This window comes from Schistocerca piceifrons, chromosome 6 (assembly GCF_021461385.2).
Source record: "Schistocerca piceifrons isolate TAMUIC-IGC-003096 chromosome 6, iqSchPice1.1, whole genome shotgun sequence".
Taxonomy (NCBI): Eukaryota; Metazoa; Arthropoda; class Insecta; order Orthoptera; family Acrididae; genus Schistocerca; species Schistocerca piceifrons.
The window spans coordinates 512,513,507-512,536,512 of NC_060143.1; the positions used below are offsets into that span (position 1 = coordinate 512,513,507).

Consider the following 23,006-nt stretch of genomic DNA (forward strand, 5'->3'; position numbering starts at 1 on the left):
TAAGAGAGCACGAAGTGGCTGAACCACTGTGGCTGCAAAAGGAAGAAATTTATGGTAGTAAGAAATCCTTCCAAAAGAAAGGCCGGCAATTCTTTGGCAGTGGTAGAACACAGCAAAGCTGCAATGCTTCAACTTTGAATTTCACCTTCCTCTACCTAGCACAAATATTTCTCTCATTTCTTGATTAAGAAAGCAGTTTATATCTGGCACAGCATGAAATTCATTAGCAGCTGCTGAATTTCTGCTGTTGTCTTTATATGTTATGCTAGTACACCAGAATGTACCATTAAGTTATAATTTAAATTTATTACTCTCACAATATCTGTGTGACATGGTGTATGGCAGAAAATGAACACATTTCACTTTGAATGACCTTTTAAAATAAATGGTGGCTGCTTATATATTATGACACTGATGAGTAAGTGTAACAAATAATTTTACTATACCTCTTCCATCTTTTTCATCTCATTGTCAATGTTTTTATTACTCTCATATTCCTCTCGGCTCTTCTTACTAATTTCTGAGATGCGTTTGGCAACATTCTCCTTGTGTCTGGAACCACCCTCATGGAATTCAATGCTCTAGAAATAAACAGTTACAAGTTACAGGGTTCCAAACAAATATTAAAAAGTTGGTAGGAACTGGCATATTTCTAAAAGTTTTAGTCTCTGAACTGTTCAGTTTAGCATAATACAGATGAATATTAAAATGAAATACAGAAGGACTATTTATTTGGAATACACAAGAAATTGCTAATGGAATAGGGAATACTGTAGGAAAAGATTTCAATTAATTGTGCACAAATTAGTTCAATGCAACTTCAATTTATTCTATTAGTTAGCAAGAATCAACAACACACTTTACTCTTTCTCGTGCTAAGTCTGGTACTTTTAGCAAAGATTAACGCTGTGGAGGATTTGTGCCATTCCAATGTAAAATTAGACTTCTGTTGTGATGATTTGCTACACATTTCAACTCATGTAGACATATGGATAGCTTATAGGCAGGAGAAAATACATTGCAGAACTATATAATAATTGAGTAATGCAAACATAGAACCACTCAGGCCACTTAAAATCAAAGACATTATAAGCATCCATATACAACAATGTGTTGGTTAATATGTTGCATCTGTCAGTTTCTGGTAATTTGATATTCAAAGGTATGGTGTGTATAAATAGAAGACACATTTCTATGGCAAAAAGTTACTTTCAAATTTTTGTGAACCAAAAATCCAGAATTGTCCTCCATTTCCCTCACTACTTTGTGTGAGAGTCAAATGGCTAAGTTATGAGTGATTTGGCATGTGTGTAGGTACGTAAATAACAATTTTCTCCTTACCAGTTGCTGCACACCATGACACCAATGGCTTAGTAACTACTTCAATGCCCATGCTATTTGGGTTATCCAGTTCCAGCACCTGCTCAACTAAATTGAGCATCTCTCTCTCTCTCTCTCTCTCTATCTATCTATCTATCTATCTATCTACACCTCCTTCTTCCCCAACATTCCCTTCCTTGCCACTTACATCCCATATTGCCAGCATTGCCACCAGCTTTAATGTGTGTGGCATCCACATTCCCAAGCTACAAAAAAACTTTTCGCATTCTATATTGTTTTTCCTTCCATATAGCCTCAGATTATTCAGACAGGTTCATTAACACAGACAGCACACTACCACCATTTTTAAAAGAAAAGAGTGCAGAAAAAAGAATGGCTTTCTTGAAGGAGTGCTTCTAGAGTTTACCTAGGATGGTTTAAGGAGGCCACAGAAATAGCACATCTGAATGCATATGCACCCAGATCTGAATTTTTAATTAAAAATAAGTATATTGCATCTTGAACAACTGATTATTTGTCAGGTAGAATGAACAGCATCCTTAAGAAACCCTCAGTCACGTTGAACAAGTCATGTAATAAATTGGCCAAAATAAGTGTATGTGCGCATGTATGTTAACCCCCCAAACCTCCCTTCCCTCCCCAAGCCCCCTTCTCAATACCCTGCAGACCACTGGAAATCACTACATACAGCAAACAGCTACCTATGTAACAGACAGTGTGAATTAAGGCCCAAACACCACAAGCTGCTTCTTGGAGCACTACACTGAGAAGGGTGCCAGAGGCGTCACAGATGTATGATTTCTATACAGGGTGTGTCACAATTAATAACGACTGCCTGGGGTGCCAGACTGTAGTGGGCACTAGGGGAGCCCATATGCAGTATTTGAATTCAGTGCACATCACGACTAGTAGCGAATACTTCATAGGTGAAAGAGTATAAGGGAAACAGGGGGGAGGGGGACACCAAATAAAAGTTGATTATGTAGAAAAATGCTCTCAAACCAGTCCCGGTAATGGAGGGAAAAGTAAACCTGCATTCTCAGTGCAATTTAGTGGAGCATGCCACATCTTTAGTTACGAACCAGACAGTGCAACTCATACATACTGTTCAGCCAATCAGTGTGCCTGAAAGAATCATTTCAAGCTTAGACCATGTGGGCATTGTCACTTTAATACAAAAAGGGTGTGTCACTACATGAAGTTGTCCACTGAATTGGTGTACACCACATCAACATAATTTGGACGTTCTGCCAGTATCATGAGAAACAGAACATTGAAGATTCACTTCACACTGATCACCCAGATGATGACTGAAACCTACAAATTATGGCTTGTAAGCCCCACAAGGAACATGAAATCTAATGGGTTCACCAGGGAGGTGTGTCCATCATATTTTGGATGGGTATCATGCACAAATGTTGGACACATGTCTTCGCTTTCAAGCACAATTTTGAAGACTGTGCAACATTGTGAAGGGATCCTGGAACACATTCTGTTGCCCTAGAGTAAACATTTTGGTGACAGATTCATCTTTCACGATGATAATGGCTGAGCACACTGGGCCCTTCTCATGGAAACCTCCCTCCCTTCGAGTTATCAGTCTTCTGACTGGTCTAATGTGGTCCACCAAGAATTCCTCTCCTGTGCCAACCTCTTCATCTTAGAGTAGCACTTAGAACTACTTGCTAGCTACATTCCAATCTCTGTCTTCCACTACAGTTTTTATCCTCACAGCTCCCTCTAGTACCATGGAAGTCATTCCTTGATGTTGTAACAGATGTCCTATTATCCTGTCCCTTCTTCATGTCAGTGTTTACCATATATTCCTTTCCTCTCCAATTCTGCACAAAACCTCCTCATTCCTTACCTTATTAGTCCACCTAATTTTCAAGATTTGTCTGTTGCACCATATCTGAAATGCTTCAAACTTCTTCTATTCTGGTTTCCCCACAGTCCATGTTTCACTACCATACAATGTTGTGCTCCAAACATACATTCTCAGAAATTTCTTCCTCAAATTATGGCCTATGTTTGATACTAGTAGACTTCTCTTGTCCAGGAATGCCATTTTCTCCTATGCTGGTCTGCTTTTGGTGTCTTCCTTGCTCTGTCCGTCATTGGTTATTTTGCTGCGTAGGTAATAGAATTCCTTAACTTCATCTACTTCATGACCACCAATCCTGATATTAAGTTTTCTTTCTTCGACTTACTCTCAACCCACATTCTGTACTCATGAGACTGTCCATTCCTTTCAGCAGATCATGAAATTGTAATTCTTCTCCACTTCTGCTTAGTACTGCAATGTCATCAGCGAATTGTATCATTGACATCCTCTCACCTTTAATTTTAATTCCACTCCTGAATCTTTCTTTTATTTCCCTCATTGACTCTTCAGTGTACAGACTGAACAGTACGGGCGAAAGAGTACAACCCTGTCTTACATTCTTTTTAACCTGAGTACTTCATTCTTGGTCTTCCACTATCATAATTCCCTCTTGGCTCTTGTACATTTTGTGTATTACCCATCTCTCCCTCGAGTTTACCCCTAATTTCCTTGCACCATTTGACATTGTCGAATGTGACGAACACTTTTTCAACATCAGCAAATCCTATGAACACATACTGATTTCTTTTTAGTCTTCCTTACATTGTCAATCACAATGTCAGAACTGTCTCCCTGGTGCCTTTACCTTTCCTAAGCCAAACTGACCATCATCTAACACATCCTCAATTTTCTTTTCCATTCTTCTGTATATTATTCTTCCCAGCAACTTGGATGCACGAGCTGTTAAGCTGATTGAACAATAACTCTCAGACTTGCAGGCTGTCAGCTCTTGCTGTCTTCGGAATTGTGTGGATGACATTTTTCTGAAATTCAGATTGTAGATCACCAGACTCATACATTCTACATGCCAACGTGAATAGTCATTTTGCTGCCTCTTCTCCCAATGATTTTAGAAATTCTGGTGGAATGTTATCTATCACTTATGCCTTATTTCATCTTATGTCTTTCAAATCCCTTTTAAATTCTGATTCTAATACCGGATCCCCTATCTCTTCTCAATCAACTCCTACTTCTTCTTCTTCTATCCCATCAGACAAATCTTCCCCCTCACAGAGGCCTTCAATATACTTTTTCCACCTATCCATTCTCTCCTCTGCATTTAACAGTGGAAATCCATTGCACTCTTAAAGTTACACCCTCGCTTTTAATTTCACCGAAGGTTGTTTTGACTTTCCTAAATGTTGATCAGTCCTTCCGACATTCATTTCTTTTTCGATTTCTTCACATTTTTCATGCTTCCCTGCACTTCAGTAACTTGTGTTTCTATATTCCTGAATTGCTGTGACCATTTTTGTTCATCCTTCTTTCATCAACCAAGTGAAGTAGTTCTTCTGTTACCCATGGAACATTCACAGTTAATTTATTTGTATCTATGTTTTTCTTTTTTCAACTTCTGTCATTGTCCATTTTAGAGATGTCCATTCCTCTTCAATTGTACTTCCTACTGAGCTGTTACTTACTGGAGTATCTATAGCCTTAGAGAACTTCAAGCATATCTTTTCATTTCATAGTATTTTTGTATCCCACTTCTTTGCATATTGATTCTTCCTGAGTTATCCTTACACTTCAGCCTACTCTTCATCACTACTACATTGTGATCTGAGTCTATATCTGCTCCTGGGCGTGCCTCACAATCCAACGTATGATTTCAAAATCTCTGCCTGATCATGATGTAATCTAACTGAAATCTTCCCTTATCTCCCGAATTTTCCAAGTATACCACCTCCTCTTGTGATTCTTGAATAGAGTATTCACAATTACTATCCGAAACGTATTGCAGAACCCAATTAGTCTTTCTCTTCTCTCATTCTTAGTTCCTAGCCCATACTCTCCTGTAATCCTTTTTTCTATTCCTTCCCCTACAACTGCATTCCAGTCCCCTAAGACTATTAGATTTTCATCTCCCTTTACTACTGCTACTCGTTCAGTATCCTGCTATCTCTTTACCTTTAGCTTGCAATGGCAGCAAGTGCACCTGAACTATTGTTGTCGGTGACAGTTTGCTGTTGATTCCAACAAGAACAACTGTACCATTGAACTGTTCACAGCAACACTCTCTCTGCCATACCTTCACATTCACTACATCTGTTACACAGTTTTCTGCTGCCATTGATATTACTCTATACTCATCTGACCAGAAATCCTTGTTTTCTGTCCATTTCACTTCACTGATCTCAACTACATCTAGATTGAGCCTTTGCATTTCCCTTCTCCAATTTTCTAGCTTACCTATCATGTTCAAGCTTCTGACATTCCATGCCCCAACTCATAGAATGTTATCCTTTCATTGGTTATTCAACCTTTTTCTCACAGTCACCCTCCCCTTGGCAGCCCCTCCTGGAGATCCAAATGGGAAACTATACTGGAATCTTTTTGGTTGGGCTTGGGTTGTTTAGGGGAAGAGACCAAACTGTAAGGTCATCGGTCTTATCGGATTAGGGTAGGATGGGAAAGGAAGTCAATCGTTCCCTTTCAAAGGAATCATCCCGGCATTCACCTGGAGTTATTTAGGAAAATAATGGAAAACCTAAATCAGAATGGCTGGATGCGGGATTGAACCGCCGTCCTCCCAAATGCGAGTCCAGTGTGCTAACCACGGCACCACCTCGCTTGGTCCGGAATCTTTTGCCAATGGAGAGATCATCATGACATTTTTTTGAATTACAGACCACATGTCCTGTGGACACACATTATGTGTCTTTGATGCAGTGGTTTCCATTGCCTTCTGCATCCTCATGCCATTGATCATTGCTGGTTCTTCTGCCTTTAGGGGTAGTTTCAAACCCCAAAAGCAAGAGAGTGCCCTGAATCTCTGTCTGCGCCTCCACTCTCTTTGACATGTGACTCCTTATGTTGGAAGTCTTTGGCTGCCAATGCTGATTATCATTCAAAATTTAAGCAGAGGTGGAATTTGAACCCAGGACCTAGTGACGTTTTGATTACTAACTAAAGACGCTACCCCTACATGGGGACAAGGATAAGATACTTGGAATGTCCTCCAGTATTTGCTGATCTGCTTGGGACCAGTCTAAGCTTGTAATGTGTATTGTAAGACACCTCTACATGCTAGATGAAGAAGCTATTCATAAGATAGTGGGACATATGTGGGCAGCAATATATTGATCAACTTATGGACTGAATACCAAGAAGGATTTAAGCATGTTACAATGGATTGGTTGGAACAACATGGTATTGAATGTTAATCAATAGCAGATTCTGATTTCATGGTACGCAAAAAATGTGTACTTCCAAATAGATGGCCTTGATTTTGGTTATTGTTTTGTTTTTATTTGTCAGTAATTTTTTATATTTATTTTTATTTTCATAACAATTATTCTCTCATTCTTCACTCCCCTTGACTCTAAGACTTCACATGTTTGCAGATATGCATTAAGGGACTGTGCCCGATGCGGAGGCGAGTGAGGAGAACCTCATCCCGCCTGCACGACTGGTAGGACGTATGCCATGGCCGCGTGGTGGCCTTGACCAAACGCAAGCTTATTTTCACTGACTGCCAACTGCTCCTCTTCCCATTGACGCATAAAACGAAAACGCAAAAGGGAGGTAACAGCATGGAGGGGGACGGCACATTCAACAACTTGAGGGAGGGAACATGCATCTTTGGCAGCCACATCCGCCAGTTCGTTTCCCCTAATACCCACGTGCCCCGGCACCCAGCAGAAAGAAACCTCCTTCCCCTGCCGTTACAGGTGGAGTAGGGCATCATGGATGTTCTGGATGACCGTATCCGCTGGGTACAAGTGTTGTATGGTCGGAAGGGCACTCAGGGAGTCAGAACAGATAAGAAACTTAAGACTGGGAATACATCTCATCTGCTCCAATGCCCACAAGATCGCAAACAATTCGGCATCAATGATGGTAAACGCCACAGGAAGCTGTAACTTGACGACTCGATCAGGGAAAACAACAGCACAACCAACAGAGTCCCCCTGTTTAGAGCCATCCGTAAATACTGGTACATGGTCCGGATGCCGGTTTAAAATATCATAAAATAAGGACGTAAAAACAAACGCAAGAGTGCAGCTCCTCCGGTACTCTGACAAGTCTAAAAGGATGCTGGGCCTCTGGAGCAACCAGGGAGGCAGGCAGGTAAAACCCTGGAGTTGGGGTGCCACACACTCCAAACCAAGGGGCTCAAGCAAATGCTTGGCATGAATCCCAAATGGCCTCGTTGCCCTGGGACGACTGGAAAAAGAGATGTTCCATAGGCGGTCAGACAATGGTAGGGTACGTAGGGGAGGTAGGACAGGCAAGGAATTGACACACTCGTCACACCATGAGGAGTTTCCGCCAGATGGCGAGCGGCGGTTCCCCTGCCTCAGCACACAGGAGTCTGTTTGTGTTGATACCATATTGGCTTATTAACACATTGTTTCCTTGTTTAGTTGTTTAAATGCAGAAAATAAATACTGAAGTCTCCCCAAAAACCATTCAACTTAGTAGCCACTAACCTGTACTCCATGTGACTGGCATTTTTTTTTTTTTTTTTTATACAGAAACCATCCCTCCCTTTTCCTTTATATCTACAATAGCATGATATTAGCTTATGCCCCTCAACATGTAAATATTCAATATCAGTGATTCCAAAATACTTGCCTAATAAGCATAACACCAACACTGGTATTCCACTTCTCTTTCATTTTCCTCTATTGGTACTACAAGTTTAACACATTAGTTTATGAAGCTTCATACTAAGTACACAAAAGGTGACAAATACCTGATAGGCAACAATAACTCAGACAGTACAATGGTAAATTAAGGCAACTACATGTATTAAAATTGCCTGATACTGACAACCACACCACTTATTTACTTATTTTTCTCTCTCTTTTCTCCAGCTTGCAACTGAAAAATTCACTTGGTAAATTGTGGTTTTTATTGATGAACTCTGTGTCAAGAAAATGACATTATTTGCTAATGTGAAAAATTTAATGGAGTTGTTACAGGAAACAATATTTTTAAATAATTACAAAATTTGATCTTTGCTTTCAGACAAAGGAAAAAATATATTTCCCAAAATAGTATGACAATTCCATACTTACAGGTTTGTTATCTGCAATCCAGCATTTACAAAATTTACAGAATTTCTTTGCTTGTGATTTCCAGTAATCAGCCCTAAAATAAAGAAGAAATGACATACAGAAAATGAAGATGCAAAAAATAATGTAGCACATAAGCAAAAGAATTAAATTTTATAAGAAGTGAAAAATACAGCAATTCATACGAGTACTTATATCCCATAAAAAAAAAAGTTACACCTTTCCTCTCTGAACTCAAACTTGGTTCTCTGCATTGAACATCATTTCAAATGAGTGCTTACACTCAGACAACTATCCTTTCCGCCCTTATAGTGATTACATTATTTTAAAATGTCCTTATTATTACCATCCCTTCCATTTCATCTGCTTCCCTTTCTCTCTGTCTTTACAACCCATCACATAGTATATTACTATCCAAACAGTGTGTGTGGCCCATGTACATTTTTATTCCTCCCTAAGATTTTTCATTTCCATACACCAACAGAATAGTTGATCGAACACTGATCATACATGCTCCTAGTGGAGCAATGCATAATGGAAGGATCCTCCACGGTATTCCATTTTCAAATGTTCCTTCACTTATGAAGAAGCAGATGCACAGGCCCAATTCATTTTCTCTCACCACTGCAAAGATGAGTGACATATATGCTGCTGTCAGTGGTATTGAGAAACAGCTAAAATCACTAAAACAGGCCTCCAGGACTTTATGGGATACCTGTCATGTTCTATACAGAATCTGCAGCTGAGTTAGCTTCCACTTAAACCATAATACACCACAGAACCCTGGAACAAAAAGCTGTGCCCAACGACTGGACAAACGGACTGGGCACACCTGTCTAAAAGAATGACAGCAGACGTGATCAACAAAACTAGTACCCAGTCCCTTTTATGTCCGTTTGTTATAATATCTTAAAACATGTGCTGTACTCAAATAAATTATATGTTTTGAAGAGATATACCAAACAGCACAGATCCTAAAAACACTGATTATGTGAATCTCAGCTTGCTCTTTTCCCATGTGACATTCTGAAAGCCATGAGTCAAGGCAGTCAAGTAGAAGCTGTATTTCTTGACTGCCAAAAAGCATTGGACTCAGTATGACACCACACATGTTGTTGAAGGTATGTAGGGGGTAACAAATGAAATTTGAGACTGGATTGAGGATTTCTTATAGGGAGGATGCAACAGGTTACCTTGGAGGGAGAGTCATTGACAGATGTAGAGGTGCTCCCTACAGTAATGTGTTGGGACCCTTGTTGTTGATGCTGTATGTGAATCACCTTGCAGACAATACTAATAGTAACGTCAGACTTTTCACAGCCGAAGCAGTTATTAATAGTGAAGTACTCGACTTGATTTGATTTGATTTATTATTGGTCCTGTAGATTATACAATTTGTACAGCAAAGCACATCATGATATAGGACAAGTCAATTTGAAAAATTATGTTAAAATGGTATTTGACGAGAGATGACAGTAGTGGTACATAACTCACATAGCAGAATATACATAGGATATATAGACAAAACATAAAGAAGGTGGTGTGTGATGACAGATGACGGTGGTGCATACTGCACATAGCAGAATACATATAAGAGATACAGACAGAATATGAGTAGCAAACAATAATTAAATTATCTTACTAAGTAGAAATATGTACAAGTGAATATACAGCTTATTTCAAGTAATTAAAATATTGTGGTACATAGTTCACACAGCAGAATACATATATGAGATACAGACAGAATACAGATAAGATACAATAATTAAATTATCTTACTAAGTAGAAACATCTACAACTGAATAAACAGCTTATTGTAAGTAATTAAAATTTTGTTTCAAGAACTTCATGTACAGAATATAAACAGTGATTAGTAGCAATTCCTTTAATTTAGTTCTCATTATGTTTGGGTTTTTGCTTGTTTTTATGTCTGTTGGGAGGTGCTTCTATATTTTAACGCCCATACATTTAACCCCATTTGCATATAATTTTGTGTTGTGGGTTATAATTTGTAACTGTGTTTTGTTTCTGGTGTCACGTGTGTGGCGGTCTGCATTTCTGTTGAGGGCGTCCAAGTGCTGTACTGTTAAACAAGCTAGTTCCAATATTTAGAGGCATGGCAGTGGCAGGATTTTTAGCTGTTGAAATAGTGGTTTACAGTGTTCAGTTCTTTTTTTACATTTCATTATTCTTACTACTTGTTTTTGTAACTTGAAAACTGTGAGAGAATCAGAGCTCTTTCCCCAGAAGATTTGGTCATAGCTCAAGACAGACTCAAACAGGGCATGGTAGACCAGCTTCAAGGTATCTACACTGGCTGTGTCTTTTAATGATTGTAATAGATAGCAGGTTTTACTAAGCTTTTGTGACAATGCCTGAATATGTGGTTTCCAATTTAGTGTGTTACTGATGGTAAGTCCAAGAAATTTGGTGTCCTGCCTGTACGTAATGTCATCTTTGCCAATAACTATAACTGCTTTGAAGGGTGTTAGATTTTGTCTAGTATGGAAGTTCATACTTACAGTTTTTTGAATACTTATGAGTAGTCTATTTGCTTCAAACCATGATTGTAAATGACAAGTAGTTTCATTAATCGCATCTTGCAATGTGTCACCTCTACTGGTTATCAGGATATTTGTATCTTCCGCATACAGAAAGGAGCTGGCATTTGGTATGTGTTCTGGGAGATCATTTATGAACAATATGAAAAGAACAGGGCCAAGGACAGATCCCTGAGGGATGCCATTTGTTGTATGTAGTATATCTGTCTGATAAAAGCTGCACCAATATTCAGTTAGATCTTTATAAGGTTTCAGAGTGGTGCAAATATTGGCAATTTGCTTTAAATAATCAGAAAAATAAAGGTACAACATCAATGACTCAGAATTAGAATTCAGTAATTCATACAAATATTTAGATCAAACAATTTGTAGAGATACAAAGAGGTATGATCTTATAGGCTCAGTCGTGGGAAAGAAAGGTGACATACTTCAGTTCACTGGCAGGATACTAGGAAAATGCTGTCAGTCTTCACAGGAGACTGCTTACACAACACTCGTGCATCCCACCTTGGAACATTGCTAAAATATGTGGGACCCATACGTAATAGGACTAACTGGGGATATTGAATATATGCAAAGAAGGGTAGCACAAATGGTCACATGTTTGTCTGATTATATATATATATGGCAGACTAGTTACAAAAATTCAAGAACCAATACTAAGAGAAGGATCTAGAGATATTATTCGTTCCCTGATATACTGCTTCTGTAAGGGCCATGAAGACAAAATATAGACTAATTACAGCACACAGAGAGGCTTTCAAAAAGTCATGTTTTGCACACTTTACACATGACTGGAATAGGTAGAAATCCTGAGATGTGGTATCATGCTAAGTAATCTGTGCCATAAACTTCACAGTAGTTGGCAGAGTAGCATGTAGATAGATCCTGCTAATGGCAAAAGTGTTAGTTACATCAGATATCCCAAAAGTCAACTGAACGTTTTATTTAATTTCTGTGCTTTCTAACTGATGTAAAGTATAAAATCAGCACTTCCAAATCTGATCAAATATTTCCAGCCTACTTTGAGTCATAAGAATGACTTAAACAGTGTTGAACAATCAGTGGCATTACACTGATGTAATGTCAACAGCCATCTCCAGTGCTTAATTATTAAGAGAATGTTGGATGCTCAGATCTGAGTGCTTTTTATAAGCATTTTACCTTAAATGGTATGTTGCGAAAAGGGCATGGAAAGACATGATAGTGTGTCCAAAACTATGCATTATATTTTTATTTGTATACACCACCTCACAGGAAAACATTACTGCAACAGGTCAAAAAAGTATCACCTTTTTTTCTTTACAGAAACAAACACGGTCAGAAAAATAAATGAAACATTTGAGATAGGTAATCGATATGGTACATCTGTTGATATGTAACTGAGCTTGTTAGCACTAAACTGGAAAGAGGAGATGGATAGAGAAGATCCTGCCCCCATAAAAAGCCTAGGAGATTGGTTGGTGCCTAGGTGACTTATCACTCAAATTAAGGTCTCATCATATCATTTTTGTTCATCTCTGCAGATTCCACAGAATAATCTATTAGCGTTTTCTGCGAGAAATTGCTGGCAATTTTTAATGCAGTTAGTTGGAGAGCCTTGTAATAAGTGCAAGAATAGTAATAGTGTAAGGAAAAGTCGTGGAATTTGATACAGATTGAGAAAGTTATATACAACAGGATTATAAACTTTCTTAACAAACACAACCTGATGTTCAAAAATCAAAATGGATTCCTAAAAGGTAAATCAACTAGCACTGCAGCTGCTCAACTAATTGAAGAGGTGTTAGGGGGTATCGAAAGCAAGGAACATGTGGCAGGTGTATACCTAGACCTGGAAAAAGCCTTTGATTGTGTGAACGTTGACATCCTATTAGACAAGCTATGGAACATGGACATTAGAGGCGCTACTTATGACCTAATAAAGTGTTATATGAGCAATAGAAAACAGTTTGTTCTACTTAAAATGGAAAGTGGTGTCTACAAATCAGAGATCACGTACATAAAATATGGCGTGCCCCAGGGCTCGGTGTTGGGCCCCCTTCTGTTCTTGATCTATATAAATGATATTAAATACTGTACTATAAATTCCAAAATTGTTCTGTATGCCGATGACACGTCCATTGTATGTAAAAAGGAATCATGTAATGAACTAGATGCCGAGTGTAATAATGTGACAGAAGAAATAGTTCAGTTTTTTAATGAAAGCCGCTTAAATGTAAGCACCAGTAAAACATGTTTGATGGAGTTTCACAGAAGTAGTTTGAATAATGAAATTAAATTATACATGGGCAACGAATTGGTAAAGAAAGAGTCTAGTGTAAAATTCTTTGGCTTAACAATCCAAAGCAACCTGAAATGGGACACACATATTGACTTCCTAGTAACTAAGTTGTCAAAAAATATATTTTCAATCAGTACCATGAGCAAGTTCTGTAGAGACACCGTAGTCCTAAAGACTGCATACCACGCTCTTTTCTCCTCTTACTTGAACTATGGTATTGAAATTTGGGGGGCACCAACCAAAGATAATCTAGATATGCTACTCATTCTTCAAAAAAGGGGTGTGAGAATAATCTGTGGAGCAAAAATAGGGAATCTTGTCGCAACTTGTTTCCAAAAACAGAGGTGTTAACTGTTATAAACACATACATTCTAAAAGCCATATTGCTTGTGAAAAGACTGCACCCAAACACCTATTCAGATTTCCACCAGTACAATACTAGAAATAAAGGAAGATTTTACATTGGCAGCCACAGAACAGCACTTTACGAAAAGGGGCCTCAGTACGCAAGTATAAAATTAGCTAATGCACTGCCTAGTGCAGTCATGGCTCTTCCTACAATTAAACTGAAACATCAGCTTAAGAAATTTTTTGTAAAACACCCTTTCTACACATTAGAAGAGTACCATACTTATATGAAGAACGACAAATGCTTTGTGAAATTATGTGAATAGAAATCAGTTAACATCTTATTGCAATTTTGCTGTAAATTAATGACGTATTCAGAACAATGTGTCTTGTGTATTGTACAAATAACTTTAATCATTACTGTTTCTTTGTACATGTGCAGTGTACCATTCGATGTTGAATAAAGTTATTATTATTATTATTATTATTATTAACATGAACTATCTCATCTCTTTTCTGAGGTTATTCCTCTGTTCCTCAGGTCGGAAGGGAAATGGGTTGATACTTGCGCTGGTGCAAATGATTAGACTGCAACATACACACAAAGATCTCAAGCTCCAGGCGGACGAAGGATACACAGCAAAAGCCCACATTTGCTCAAACGTTCAAAAAGTTGTGTACGAAACATAACTGCTCAGGGCCACTACAGTGTTGCTGAAAGGCATCACGTAACTTTAAAACATGAGTACCACCTCATAATAGGCTTCAACAATGAGAATTAGGGGAAGGTAATCACGTAATGAAGGGGCGAAAATACTCCGCCAGTTCTTGGCGGACGTAACGTTAAGAAGTGGAGAAGCACTACAATGTTGCGCAACCAAACGGAACGCGAGGCCAAGTCGATCGTCAAACAAAACAGCGGGCCCAATATCAGCGCTCTGTGGTAGCGGGGCTTTGCTCGCGCTTCTTCTGCAAAAATAGAAGCTAAAACGGTGCCTGAAACTCTGAACAATGGGTAGTTGAGATTGATTTTTGTCGCGAGACTGTTAAAAATAAAGCAGCCCGGGAGAGGGGCAATGTAACTGCCCGCCGCTTCAACCTATGGCCCGAGGGTCCACACAACTCTTCTCTCTGTTGCTGCAACGTCTTGCCTCCTTTCTAATATCTCTCGCAGTCTTGAGAACGGGTGGTATATTTGTTTCTGATACAGATACTTTAAAATCGGACTCGATTTCTAAGGCGTTGTTAATAATCACTTAAAAATGCGGTGTTTATAGACCGTAATGGCAAAGGAAAATATCTACGGTATGGCATACCAAAAATAATTGCAACCCCGTTAAAATACGAAAATCAGATCTAACCTGATTAATATACAGATGAATGGAAATGAAAAGCGAAACTCTTGTTACGAGACGATTAGTTTGGCTTTGGGAAAGGAAAAGGTACCGAAGAGCCATTTCTAATAACGGAAGCAAGATTTAAGAAGCAGAAGTAAAGTTGCGAGGACGGGGCGTGAGTCGTGCTTGGGTAGCTCAGGCGGTAGAGCACTTGCCCGCGAAAGGCAAAGGTCCCGAGTTCGAGTCTCGGTCAGGCACACAGTTTTAATCTGGCAGGAAGTTTCATATCAGCGCACACTCCGCTGCAGAGTGCAAATCTCATTCAAGATTTAAGGAAAACCGAGACACTTTCGTAGCATTTGTCGACAAAGAAAAACCGCTAGACAATATAAAAGGTGTTAGAAATTCTGAAGAAGACAGGACGAAGCTAAGGGGAAGCACGGGTGAAAACCAGGAGGGCAAATTAGGAATGAAAAACCAAGAGCGAAATGTTCGGATTAGAAAGGGTGTAAGACAGGAATCTTCCAACACCCATTGTCACTCTGTAGATCGAAGAAGCAACAGCAGGTATGAAAGAAAGGGTCAGGAGTGGGATTAAAATTCAGGATGAAAAGATATCAATGATAAGGTTTTCTAATGATACTGACATCCTCGAAAAAATGTGAGGTACAATTGCATGCGCTGTTGAACGGAATGAACGGTCTAATGAGCACCCAAGAAAGATGGAAGTAGCGAGGAGTAGCAGAAACAAAATTAGACAATATACCATCAAAAAGGGGACAACGAAGTGTAGGAATTTCGTTACTTCGGAAGCCAAACAACACATGACGGACGAAGCAACGAAGACATAAAATGCGATCTAGCACACGCAGAGAGGACATTCCTCGCCAAAAGAAATCGACTGCCTCTCAGTATATTTACTCCTTAATGAAATTTGTCCCAAATAATATATCTCTTTTTCCAACAAACAGCTCAGTTCATACGTACAATACCAGGAACAAAAGTGATCTGCACAAGGACTTAAAAGCACTTACTTTAGTTCAAAAAGGGGTCCACTACTCAGGAACACTCATCTTCAATAATTTGACAGCAAACATAAAAAATTTAGTTACAAATAAAGATCAGTTTAAAAGGAGCCTGAAAGACTTACTAGTGGCCAACTCCTTCTACTCAATTGACGATTTTTTAATAGAAACAAATGATTATTGTATATACTCATACTATTAGTATTGTTATTTCAGCTTAAAAAAAATTGACATGTTCCACATCCACGAGGATCTCCTCAGCACGGATCTATGGAACGAAAAACTAATCTAATCTAATGTAACTACAGTCCGATTAAAATTACTTGATAGTTCACAATCCACGCCTTAGAGCTGATTTCCTCCAAATAGAGCGCTCAACGTCACGCTTGAACCGTTCGCCGTTGCCAAACTGCCACAAACCCCCCCCCCCCCCCCCCCCCCGAAACACACACACACAAACGACGCCTGTGAAACACATACGCTTCATACAGAGCACTAGCCGAACACTACGGATCATTCGGCACAAGACGTGATTTAGCGTTACATATAAGTTATTATATTCTTATATTCACAGAGATCGGAAGGCCGCACTTCATGGTTGCGACCGGGCCACAGAGTCATATGCAGCTATCTACCGATGTGAATTAGCGTAACGCAGTGGTTAGCGGATACACCTGATGTGTAAAAAGTCGTACGATTGAATCTCGTCAAATGCAGCGATTTTTTATTTCTAAATCTAATAAAAAATAGCTTTGATAATTAAAAGTTAAGCAATAACAGCCTCCGGTCGCAAAAATGAGGTCAGTTTGACCTAGGTTTCGGCCACTTGTAAGAGTGCCTTCATCAGAAATAAAACATTTAAAGAGGCCTATAACATAAGTACAAAGTTTTAGGGAACATTTTTTATAAGTGTAAGTATTGACTAGCAGTATAAAAAGAAAAGATATAGTACTTACATGTCACGTATAAAACAAACATCAAGCGATAAAGCTTAGTCACAATTTTTTTTTAAAACAGAAAACATAGAATGGAGGACACTATGGGCTGCTCACATGTCTAGCAGCGGTAGCATCAGACTTCTATGTTTTCTATTTTAAAAATTTTGTGATGGCGAGGTACTCCCCGACCAGCAAGATCCCCACATCTGTCCCCGATAGATCATGTTTGGGAATAGCTCGGACGTCAACTGTGTCCCTGTACCAGTATCCAGGTCTAGTTACAATAGCTGTGTGCCATTTCGCCCGAGAGAGGGTACAACAGCGCTATGAACCCCTTCCCAACCATATCAGCTCAGGTATACAGGCCAGAAGGTGTTACAACTTCATAGTGGTAAGTTCTTTGTAAATTTGACTCGATATTGTTAGCAATTAAATAGCATCATATAGCCTCTTAACCTGTGAAGTTTCATTTCGTTTCATCTTCCCATTCTCGGTGCGGTTTTTTTTTTTTTTTTTTTTTTTTTTTTTTTTTTTTTTTACAAGCAGTGTAGTAATACTGGTTGGAATTGGGTGTAGGTTACATGATTGTGCAGCGCTGGAAAAAATACACTACTGGCCATTAAAATTGCTACACCAAGAAGAAATGCAGATGATAAACGGGTATTCATTGGACAAATACATTATACTAGAACTGACATGCGATTACATTTTCACGCAATTTGGGTGCATAGATCCTGAGAAATCAGTACCCAGAACAACCACCTCTGGCCGTAATAACGGCCTCGACACGCCTGGGCATTGAGTCAAACAAAGCTCGGATGTCGTGTACAGGTAAAGCTGCCCATGAAGCTTCAACACGATACCACAGTTCATCAAGAGTAGTGGCTGGCGTATTGTGACGAGCCAGTTGCTCGGTCACCATTGACCAGACGTCTTCAATTGGTGAGAGATCTGGAGAATGTGCTGGCCAGGGCAGCAGTCGCACACATTCTGTATCCAGAAAGGCTCGTACAGGACCTGCAACATGCGGTCGTGCATTATCCTGCTGAAATGTAGGGTTTCGGAGGGATCGAATGAAGGGTAGAACCACGGGTCGTAACATATCTGAAATGTAACGTCCACTTTTCAAAGTGCCGTCAATGCGAACAAGGGGTGACCGAGACGTGTAACCAACGGCACCCCATACCATCACGCCGGGTGATACGTTAGTATGGCCATGACGAATACACGCTTCCAATGTGCGTCCACCGCGACGTCGCCAAACACGGATGCGACCATTATTATGCTGTAAACAGAACCTGGATCCATCCGAAAAAATGACTTTTTGCCATTCGTGCACCCAGGTTCGTCGTTGAGTACACCATCGCAGGAGCTCCTGTCTGTGATGCAGCGTCAAGGGTAACTGCAGCCACGGTCTCCGAGCTGATAGTCCATGCTGCTGTAAACGTCGTCGAACTGCTCCTGCAGATGGTTGCTCTCTCGCAAACGTCTCCATCTGTTGACTCAGGGATCGAGACGTGGCTGCACGATCCGTTACAGCCACGCGGATAAGATGCCTGTCATCTCGACTGCTAGTGATACGAGGCCGTTGGAATCCAGCACGGCGTTCCGTATTACCCTCGTGAACCCACCGATTCCATGTTCTGCTAACAGTCATTGGATCTCGACCAACGCGAGCAGCAATGTCGCGATACGATAAACCGCAATCGCAATAGGCTACAATCCAACCTTTATCAAAGTCGGAAACGTGATGGTACGCATTTCTTCTCCTTACACGAGGCATCACAACAACGTTTCACCAGGCAACGCCGGTCAACTGCTGTTTGTGTATGAGAAGTCGGTTGGAAACTTTCCTCATGTCAGTACGTTGTAGGTGTCGTCACCGGCGCCAACCTTGTGTGAATGCTCTGAAAATCTAATCATTTGCATATCACAGCATCTTCTTCCTGTCGGTTAAATTTCGCGACTGTAGCAAGCCATCTTCGTGGTGTAGCAATTTTAATGGCCAGTAGTGTACATTTAATGAGGAAGAATAACGAAGACTACGTTCTTCGAACATTCGACAGTGCGTACCGTTTTACGTCAATAAATCTACACTGCGAAACAAAATTAAAGGGGCGCTTTTTCGGAACCCCGCAACTGTCTACCACTGCGGCGTATAAGTTTGAAATTTGGCTAACACGCGCCTACAGCCTTCCTCTGTAATGCTGCAAAAGCGAGCGCCCTGCAACGTCATCTTAGGGCTCGACGGAGCTTCAAACTACAAGGTACTGACACACGCGAAAAAAGGCCAGGGGTCAGATTACCACACATTTAGAAGCCCAAAATGACAAAAAAAGGTTCAAATAGCTCTGAGCACTATGGGACTTAACTTCTGAGGTCATCAGTCCCCTAGAACGTAGAACTACTTAAACCTAACTAACCCAAGGACAACACACACACCCATGCCCGAGGCAGGATTCGAACCTGCGACCGTAGCGGTCGGGCGGTTCCAGACCGTAGCGCCTAGAACCGCTCGGCCACCCCGGCCGGCCCCAAAATGACTGTTCACAGTCCGATGAGCAACAGGGAGACGGTCTTCACAGCCTTTGACGCTGCAAACACCCGTCGGACGATTCAACCCTTCTCTAAAGGCATCGTCGGCCTGCAATTCCACTGAACGAGATCGCATCCCGTTGTCGTGTAGCGCGACCGCAATTTTTGCTCTAAAGGGTGTTTATGGTTTTTCAGCCCCCCAGTTTCGCGACCTCCTGTGGCTCGTGACACTGACACGTGTGTGAATAAACGGCGAAGACCTCCCCAGTTTGGCATCACCCTCGGTGCCATCTGCACGGTCTTGTTGAGTACTTAAAATGTCTACCTGTACAGAGAGAGCCCGTCCTTTACTACTAGACACCGGTGTGACAGGTAAGCCTTTAGACACCTCTCAGAGGGGCGCTACGTCGCTGTACTAGTGCCTGCTGGCCCATGCAAAAAGGGTGTCGAAAGCGAAAGGGCTGCCCATCACGTCGCCGCTAGAGATCAATGACTCGCTCTCTCTGTATAGGAATGTGTTTAGGCAGTAATTCCCCTGGGGATAATTACCCCCTGAGGGGTAAAATGAAATTTTCTGAGGGGTAAAAACTAAACGATTCCATTCTGTTTCAGTAACGAAATAAATTATTTTCAGAAGACTCCAGATACACACTGTAAAAATGGAATCGTAAATGTCGGACGAAACATCAGAGAAATTACGTCTGGTGACTCTTGGGAGGCACACCCAGTATAATACATATTCCAACACAAGAATCCGGTCCTGCACCTACGCAGATGATACTGCTGTCGCTGCTCAAGGAGCGACGTTTGAAGAATGAGAATCCAAGCTAACATCTGCTCTCGAAGAACTTGCTGTCTGCTATGACAACTACCTGAAACCACATCCGCATGAAGGAGGCAAAAGAAAGCTGAACATCACCTGGAAAGGAAGCAATTTAAATCACTGCGTTCATTCCAAATACCTAGGATTGCAACTGGATTGTCCCTTTACTTGCAAACAGCACTGTACAGACACCAGACAGAAGGTATGCACCAGGATCAATCACGCCCGCAAACCGACAAACTCCACACGGGGAGCACAGTCCAGCATCCTCTGCGCATCCGCTCTTGCTCTATGTTCCTCTGCTGCCGCTCCAATCTGGAGGAACTCCACATACTAATCAACCTGATGTGGCTCTTCACGAGACACGCCGCAAAAGGTGCCTACGATCAACGCCAAATACAAGAAGACGGATAACAACAGATATTGAAAAAAGCAGTAAGAAACATATCAGGCATTCATTATATGTAACACACGCTTCTCCACCACGATCGAAATCCAGAAAAAGCTTCCTTCTTACAACAGCAGCACCAATCCAAACTTCAGCAAAAGCCCGCCCAACTGAGCTGTGGAGAACAAAGTCCCCGGGAGGATTGTGGATGCAAAAGATAAGCTAGTATCAGCCTGCCATCTCCAATATGGGACTTGGATGACCGTCTACAGACTAAGAACAGCAGTGAAAGGATGTGAAATTAATTTGAAGACGTGAGGTACGAATGACGGATTTCGTGAATGTGGGACAAGGCTGGGTTCGGAGCGAACCTTGTGACGTGTTTGCAGCTAATGACAGCGCCGTTCTAACTGCTGAACACTGATCTCACAAAGCCTGAAATTCTCTCAAGCGTTAATATTGGGTTTTACTCTTAGGATTATACAAGTAAACCCACGATTCTTTAAAGAATCGAACCCCCATGTATAAAAGAGCTTCAAACGTCTGATTGCTTTACAAATGCATGTAAGCGAAAGTTTGGAAAAAGGCATGAAATTATACTTTAAGTTTGTTGGTAGTCATAAATCATTCTGATTACGAAACACTGGATGAATATAGTGTGGGTAATTTATGCAACAGCTTAAGCAAAAACTAGTTTTTCACTATTCTCAATGTATATGACGTCTATGTGTCGTACAGTGGTATAGTTTTGCATGTACATTCAGTGCTGTATGTGGATACTGTCCGCAAAGTGTTTTGCGTATATAGTTAGTTGTAAAGACGTAATAATTAAAAAGCTATGCCTGATTTTGAAGATTTACTGCGCGCCATTTTATGCAGAAGCTTGTATTTCATCCAGCTAATTGTATTTGAAGTCATATGTCCTGAACTATGTGTCGTACAATGATATAATTTTGCAGATACATTCAGTGGTACAAGTGAAGACTGTCTGCAAAACGTATTGCGAATACAGTTAGTAGTAAAGAAGTTATAAATTAAATCGTCGTGTATGATGCTGAAGTTTGACTGCATGAGCGGCGAAAATGTAGTAAGAGAGGATTTTTTTTCCCTTCTATCGTTTTGTTGTGGGTGTCATCGCCAAGGTTTGGATTTATATGTAAAATTTATTGGAAGTCGGTGCTCTCATTCTCAGCTGCTAAAAGAATAAACTCAGGATATCTGCCCACCGCCAGTTACGCTCTCTCAAGCCAAACACACTATCTCCAACTGTAATTCTGTCTTATTTTGTTAAACTTTTAACATAAGAGTTTACATCTTAGTGAGTAGATTATGACAGCATTTTAAATTTTTATATTCGGTCAATAATCAAGCGAAATATTGAAAATCAATTTTTGTTGCCCCTGGAAGTCGTTAGATAAGTAACCTACAACCATTTCCAGGCTAGTCGCTTGCTGTATTATGTTTTGGTGTTTTTGGACTCAGATAAATAAATAAATACGTAAGTAAATGAATAAAGCTTTGTAACGTGAACTGTATGTTTGTAGGGATCTAGCACTAGCAGTATATACGACTGCTTATTGCTGGGTAAGCGACTTTAAACAAGCACTTGCGAGCGCCCCAGACGCGCCTCTGAAGTCTATTCTGAAAGTTTTCGTGGTATCGTTAAAGTAGATCGTCAAATCACGATTCAGCTGATGTTTTGAAACGGTAGTCTTCTGATAGTGTACCTCGGTGGCTGAGTGGGTAAGTAGGAAGCCAGACCCCGAAATGAGAAGTTTCAATATTCAACGCTCATTAGCTCCTAAGGTGTTTTCCCTTCATTTATTTCTCTTTTCCCCTCTTGCAGTGATTCGTACACGTGAAAAATCAACCGTGACCAGCCGTGCTTGTTAAAGTGTAGCGCCCGCTGTAACTGGCCCTGTAAAAACTGTTTACACTGGACACAACGTGACTTCATGTCAAAACTTTCCACAATGCTTTTCACACAGTGGTATTCACACCAAGCGCCAACGGAACAGAGCGACGTCAGAGATTATCTGAAGGAAAGTTCTGACGTTGACGGGATGGTGGTATCACCTGCTAGCATTGCAGTTAACCTATTCTCTTTGCGCTTGCGCATGTTAAAATGGTGGATCTTGTATCCTATTGGTATTCACATTATTGCTTGCTCGTTTCCTTGACAAACTGAGAAGTTTGCATGAGGAAATTATATTTTTTCTACCAGTATTATCTCTTGAAAGAGCCTAAATTCATTCATATTTTAGAAGAGACATGCAAAGGAAGGTCTACACCACGTATTAA

At 40.4% G+C, this 23,006-nt stretch overlaps 1 protein-coding gene across 1 annotated transcript in view; it reads right to left on the reverse strand.

Moving 5' to 3' along the window:
- LOC124802409 (WW domain-binding protein 4) overlaps positions 1–23,006 on the reverse strand; it is a 111,208-nt gene that overhangs the window by 19,428 nt on the left and 68,774 nt on the right. Inside the window, exons 2-3 of the mRNA XM_047263168.1 lie at positions 8,470–8,542; positions 447–581 (exon numbers count right to left, since the gene is read on the reverse strand). Coding sequence (XP_047119124.1) covers positions 447–581; positions 8,470–8,542 — 208 coding nt within the window. The remainder of the gene's footprint in view (positions 1–446; positions 582–8,469; positions 8,543–23,006) is intronic.